We start from the raw sequence: 6,759 nt of genomic DNA on the forward strand, positions 1-6,759 counted from the left end.
CTTCTAAGTTGTCACATTAATAAAATTATAAATTTCAGAACTCATCAAATCTACAACCAAAGGCAAAAATTATTTTAGATAGATAACTCCACAGATCAAAAATACCAGAGCTACATATCATTAATCTCCAGTGGTGCACTCATTCAAATCAATCTTATTGAAAAAAAAATGTCGGGAGACTATAGCCATCAAAAATCAACATCAAAGTTTTGTCCTACTAGATTACATGAGTGCTAGTCAAATCTTGTTGATATTAATACCAGCACAATCAGAGTGATACAACATTTTTGAGTCAAGTACCATGCCAACTCCATAGGAATTCATAGAATTCATAATCTGTTAGTTCACTAATGCCCTTATATATTGCTAACTACTAACTAAATAAATAAATCCCTAACAACCCTTAATAAGCCCATTATTTTTTGATCAGTACTCAATTTTGTACCTGCTTGCTTAGTTGAATCTCTTTGAAGCATATACATGTCATTGTACAATTTACAATTGTCCTTGCTACCTAGTTTCTGAGATGCCTGCACTATCAGGAAATTTGGTTTTTTGTGTCTGAATCATTGATTTTGTGAAGGCTCATTCATTACACTTGCTCTATATCAGAAAATTTTGTTTATTGGCAGCAGAGATTCTTCTAGAGCACACTCTAAACAAGGTTATTTTTCTTGCAACTATCTTATTATATATGTATATGTTGATCTTGATTTATTATTATTGTACTATTCCTCTTTAGCCTTAGTGAGGATTAGAATTGATCATTCTGTAGCAAGGAAAAGGAAAAATAATAAGAGATTGAGACTGATATAAACTATAATAATAAGATTTCTCATTTTAATAGGAAGATTTATAACTTAGAGAGGTGTAGATGTAATAAAAATACCTAATGTGAACATGGGAAAAGAAGTTGGCAAGACTAAAACTCTGATGCACTGTTGGTAGCCTCATAATTTGCTCCACTATGCATGCTTAGCATATAAAACAAGTATTTGTGGTTTTGTTTGCATGAGTGACTCACTATGCTAAGGGGAAAAACAAAAAAAGATCAACAAAATTTATTGGTGAAGCTATGCTTTTTTTTAATCTTTTGTTACATTTTTAGTGCTCTATGCCATTGATTACATTGGAAGCAATTAGGTGGTATAGGAGACAATAATAATGATGTTTTTTGCATTGTTGCTTCTAAATTGTGATACTTGATTGGGATTGAATTAAAGAACTCATATTGCTTGGAAATTTCAATAGTGCAATTTTGTCATAAGCCAAATAAGATCATTAATTCGAAATTAATTGGCTTAGAGGTTGATTATAACACATTTCAATCTTAATTGAAATTTTTTTATTTTTCACATAAAAAAAACAATTTAATTAAAAAAAATAATATGATATAGATTGCATTTAAACATTTTGCAATAATTCAATATTTCAATCCAACAAGGTATTTCAAAAATACATTTAAAAAAATATTAAAGTTAATTGCATAATATTTCAACAACGTCCATGCTTTCTTTTCTTTAACAGAAAATGAATATAATAGTCAAAATATTAATATATAATTCAACAATTGAACGATTAATATACATTCTATAACAATTACTAAATGATATCACTACAAAAAAAACTGATTAAAATGTCGTTAATATTAAGGCGGTTTTGTATAAACGCCATAATGTTCATGAATTAAGGCAGTTTATATCACTGCCATAATGTATTTGTAAGTCAAGGACGTACGTTTCTAGTGATTTTGGCAGTAATAACCGTTGTTAGAAAAAACCCAACCTAAACCTAATTGCGAGTCGAAGAGTAGAGCGTGAGCAACAAGCTTCTCCTCCAGTGGCTTCTTCTCCTCCATTGATGCGAGCTTCTCTTCTATTCTTGTGAGTTTCTCTGCCATTGATGCCATATTCTCCTCTATCGAGCTTCTACGCTCTATGTTGTGAGAGCTTCTTACCCTAACTCGTCTTCTCCGTGTCCGTTCTCACTTCTAGGTTTTTATTCAAAATTCTCATCCTCTTCTTCTTCATCTTCTTTTGATTCATGATTTGTTACTTCCTCTCTGGTTATTACTATTCTTTCGATTCTTTGTTTTATGTGTGTGAGAGTTGCGTTGGTGTGGCAGAATTCGAAAACTACATCGCCACTGCTCTGCGAGCTTCTCCTCCATCAATGATTCTTCCCCTCCATCGGTGTCATGTCCATCAATGCTTCTCCTCTGATGGTACATTTGCTTCCATTGATGCGATTTGCGAGGTATTCTATTAGCTTCTTTTCTTCGAGCTTCTCTTCTCCTCATCAACCTTATTTTGTTTGATTCTATGTTTTGATTGTTCTATGCTAACTGCTACTTATTTTATTTAATTACAGGTTTTGATTTTCCTCCTTGTTCAATTTATTTTTAGGTAAAAAATTGGGGATTAATTATAATCATGTGAATACTTGTTTTCTCCTGGTATGACGTGCACTGTGAACTGCATAGATGTTCTTCATGTTTTCTGTTTGCAGAAAAAGCTTTTAAGGAATTTACTTGAGTTATACTTTTTTAATTTTGAAAGCGTGGAGTGTCAGAGTCTCAACCAAATTATTTGAAATCCTATTAACATTCTAACATGGTATGTGCAATTATTTATATAAATTCTTGAAATCTAGCTTGTTCAACTTGTTCGTTATAGCAAATTTGTAATCACTATAGTCGAAGAGTTGTAACATACACAATGAACTGGGAGCAGTCAATTGCTTTAGTTTATTATTTGTTAAATCTGTGTGTTCAAATTCATAGAAAGTGGTCACCAAACACAACCTCTAACATCATATTTGCCTTCACCATGTTTTCCTTTCTTCATGAAACCCAAATTTGACGTCGCTAATAGAATGCTTCTCTTAATGTTAGTACATGGCTAGACCTCATTGGATGCCTCTAATATATACAGTGTTTTTGTTTTATGACAGGGGCTAATTATCTCTTTGATGCTTGATTTGATATTCATTCAACCTGTTAACGTTATATTTTGGAAATAGACATTATGAATTTTAGATTGTATGAAGTAGTTAGTGTTCCATTGACATTTTCTTTTAAATTGATCATCTTGTGTTACTTTTTGCAGGGATCTTGATAACTCTAATCTATCTAGACATTTGGTATCTAAACTTGGGAAGCTTAAATATTTTATAATATCTATATACTATATATACTATGGTTAAAATTTTGGTACGGTGATGTGGGTTTTCTAATGTCAAATGTGCACATATAGCTATATTCATTGTATTTTTCTACTTCAATAAATACATAGTTATATGCTCATTGGATTTTGGACTAAAATTTCATGGTTGCTTTCATGTTTGTCTCATAATAGGTCAATCTTCACATCCACCAGTTGAAGATATGTGACTTTGGAAGTGCTAAAATTTTGGTTAGTTTATTCTTTAACCTGAAGTTCTTAATGTTTGTTTTGAATGATAATGTTCTGTTATAACTAAATTTTAGGTTTTATTTTGTCCTTCTCTGTGAGGTAATGTGGGCCATAATTGCTTCTTCTTTTAACTATCTTTCTCTTTTCTAAAATTTAACTGCCACAAGTAGTACAAAGGGAACAATAAATATTTTGCTGTTGTCTATAAGATGCATCCTAAGCAATTAGAGTTAGTAATCTTAGAAACATTTAGTAATAATGCACTCTATGTGTTTGTTATTTTGCTTCTTAGAAATTGAAATCATTTAATTACTTCCAGTTTAGTGTTTCAATAACTCTCTTGCATCCTTTGCATATTGAAGAATTACAACTTAATTACTGTAATGAAATAATACATATCTGGTTTATTACTAGAACCTTATATGAACCATCTCTCATATCTGGTTTGATGTCCAATCTAGATTTTAGAACCTTATATGAACCATCTTTCATACAAGCTTAAGGATAGAGGGTCATTATTGGTTTTATATGTAATAATTGGAGAACATCTTCAACGAAAAATTTAACATATTGTGAAGCTTTAGATTATTTTACAAAGAAAAAAACCTCAAGTAGATCCAACTGTGTGGTTGAACTAGTGACTAAGTGCTAATTTCAATAACTGCTTCTTATTTGCTGGAGGAGGCAAGTGGTGCATTTGTTGTTCAAATACTTGTTCATTTTCTTCTGTCCTCATGAAACCTTTTTACATAATATGAATTTTTGGTTGTTGTGAGCAGAGATAACAAATGCACAGCTAAGCTTGCAATGTCCTTTGTATTCATCGCTGAGGGCACCAATGCCGTATCACATTAACTTGAAAGGCTCATCCATTTCTTTGACCTTTGGCAATGACCACTGTCTTCCCTGTGCTTGGAACAAGCTTAGAAAGGAAAACTTGAGTGTCGTCCCTTTTCGCCTTCCCAGGGGGACGAGGACGGGGACGCTTCTCATTAAGGCTGTTGCTACCTTTGAACTAAAGATTTTGCCTCACAAACGAGACGAATGCACACACTCCACTGACTTGCACCTTGCTATTGCCAACTCAGCACCAGGGTTTCACCTTGACTCTTCTGATGAAGAATCACAAGAGCTTGACGAGAGGGAGAAATTGAGAAGAATGAGAATTTCCAAAGCTAATAAAGGAAACACCCCATGGAACAAAGGAAGAAAGCATAGTCCTGGTAACTATATTTTCTTTTCTTCTTTCTTTATCTTCCTTGACATTCCATCCTGTCTTCCATCATTTAGCTCTCTTTGTCATTCTAAACAGAAACTTTGCGCAAAATCAGGGAAAGAACAAGGCTTGCAATGCAGAATCCTAAGGTGATGTCATGTAAGAATATGTTTGTCTTTGCTAAAGTAGATTTTCACATTAGGTTCACAAACATCCATTTTAGTTCAATATCATTGAAATCTATCACTTATCCCAATTTAGACAATGAACAAATTAAAATATAATCCATTGTAAAATTCACTACTCAACAGCACAATTTTGATGGAAAACAGGATTGTCCTGTCTCTCTCTGGTCTCACTAAACAATATAGTTCAATCTTGAGTATTTCACTGGGCCAATATGTAATGTTCAAGTTTACACGTGTCCTGTCTCTCTCTGGTCTCACTAAACAATTTCTTAATGGTAGTAATTTTTAAATGGGTTATTATTCAGTATTAATACTGACACAACAGGTTTAGATTGATGATTGGATTTTCGAATTTTAGCTTCAAATTTTTAACTGATTTCCTTCATAAAATTTGGCAATGCAGATAAAAATGATGGTAGTGGTGAGACTTTGGCTCAAGAAATATATGGAAGAAGGAAAACAAAAGACATTGATTTAGAGGGGTTAAAAGAAGATAAAGATGTTGGTGGGTATTATGGCCAAAGAAAAAACATTAAAATTTAATCAAAGGAAAGGAAAGGCTTTCATCTTGATACATTCTTTCGCTATCTCTTAGGTGATGATAATGGCCCTCTTCTTCAGGTAATTAATATACATGCTTTTTAACTACACTTTACATTTTAATTAGTTTAGTATGAAAATATATAAATATATCATAAAATTTTTTGACTTGTCTGAGTATAAATTAGTTAAAAATGCTAAAATTATCCATTTTTCTTAATTTAATTTTAAAAATACAAATAAAAATAAAAAATCAACCAAATAGCCAATCTGTTAATTTTTATTTTTTATTATTCTTCCTAACACTTTATGATCTATGATGTGTTTTGCACTTCCAGGTTGGTCATGACATGAGAAGCCCACTGGCCCATTATTTCTTATACACGGGCCATAACTCCTACTTAACAGGTAATTAATTTAGTAGTAATAGCAGCACTGCCCCAATTATAAAGGCACTCAAGAAAAGTGTTAAAAGAGTTATCGAACTTGATCTGTGGCCTAACTCCACTGGTAATTCTGTTGAAGTTCGTCATGGAAGGTATGCAATTTCCTTTACTTTTCATTCATATATAATATGAACATATAATTATTGACAATAATGCACCTCACACTAAATTATGATTAATATTATTGTTTATTTGGAGCTGTATATTATTACAGGACTCTAACTAGTCCGCTGAAACTGAGAGCTTGTTTGAAAGCAATTAAAGAATATGCATTTTATGCTTCTAATAAGTATCCTGTTGTTATAACTTTTGAAGACCATATAACTCCACCTCTCCAAGCTAAAGTTGCCAAGGTATTATTTAATTACTATCGTTATTTTCGTGAGAAATTTTTGGGGTTAGCAAATTTTAATGTTTTTTGTCATTTTACAGGTAGGCCAGAGAAAGATCATGAGAGAGTAGCTTCAAGTTTCTTTGAATTTTGTTGCTGTTGATAGAGAGAGAAAAAAAAGAGAACGGTTTATAAAATTTGTGTCTCACCACTACATGACGGAACCAGGCCTATAAAATATACATTGAATTGTAAATATAGATATATTTGCAAATATACAAACATCGACATTTATCCTAAATACATGAGTTGGGGTTCTAATTATTGTACCTATAGATTTTGACAGTTAAGCTGGGGATATTGTTTGTGTTTATGTCACATGAGCTATTTTGATTTGCAGATGGAAGACAGAATTAGGAAAGCTAGTTTACCTTGTTAGAAATACGGTAAAAACGGTAAGAAATGTCACTTTTATTCGGTAAAAACGGTGGCTTGTAATTGCCATTTTAAACAACATGAAATGCCATTTTAACATGGTAAAAACGGCGGTTTTAAATGTCGTTTTAATCAATAAAAATGCCACTATCAGGGTAAAAATGGCGGTTCAAAATGCCATTTTAACCAA

The 6,759-nt window shown here is 32.1% G+C and overlaps 2 protein-coding genes across 10 annotated transcripts; both read left to right on the plus strand.

Moving 5' to 3' along the window:
* LOC110263237 lies at positions 1,647–4,246 on the plus strand. Of its 9 annotated transcripts, none has more exons than XR_002348540.1 (5): positions 1,651–1,994; positions 2,126–2,256; positions 2,371–3,141; positions 3,357–3,413; positions 4,193–4,221. XR_002348540.1 is itself a non-coding variant. In XM_021104258.1 (5 exons), exons 1-5 carry the CDS (start codon positions 2,044–2,046, stop codon positions 4,196–4,198), a joined length of 345 nt encoding a protein of 114 aa, XP_020959917.1. In that variant the 5' UTR covers positions 2,001–2,043; the 3' UTR covers positions 4,199–4,221. The 9 variants fall into 9 exon arrangements, 1 of the variants encoding a protein (XP_020959917.1); XR_002348546.1 differs by having other exon boundaries at positions 1,656–1,994; positions 3,108–3,141; XR_002348541.1 differs by having other exon boundaries at positions 1,666–1,994; positions 2,371–2,405; positions 4,193–4,246.
* LOC107646178 (phosphoinositide phospholipase C 8) lies at positions 4,252–6,533 on the plus strand. Its single transcript, XM_021105477.1, is given in 7 exon segments — positions 4,252–4,636; positions 4,726–4,788; positions 5,221–5,318; positions 5,361–5,438; positions 5,696–5,895; positions 6,018–6,156; positions 6,236–6,533. Coding segments are annotated over 7 exon segments (993 nt in total). The 3' UTR covers positions 6,266–6,533.

Source organism: Arachis ipaensis, chromosome B06 (assembly GCF_000816755.2).
Source record: "Arachis ipaensis cultivar K30076 chromosome B06, Araip1.1, whole genome shotgun sequence".
Taxonomy (NCBI): domain Eukaryota; kingdom Viridiplantae; phylum Streptophyta; class Magnoliopsida; order Fabales; family Fabaceae; genus Arachis; species Arachis ipaensis.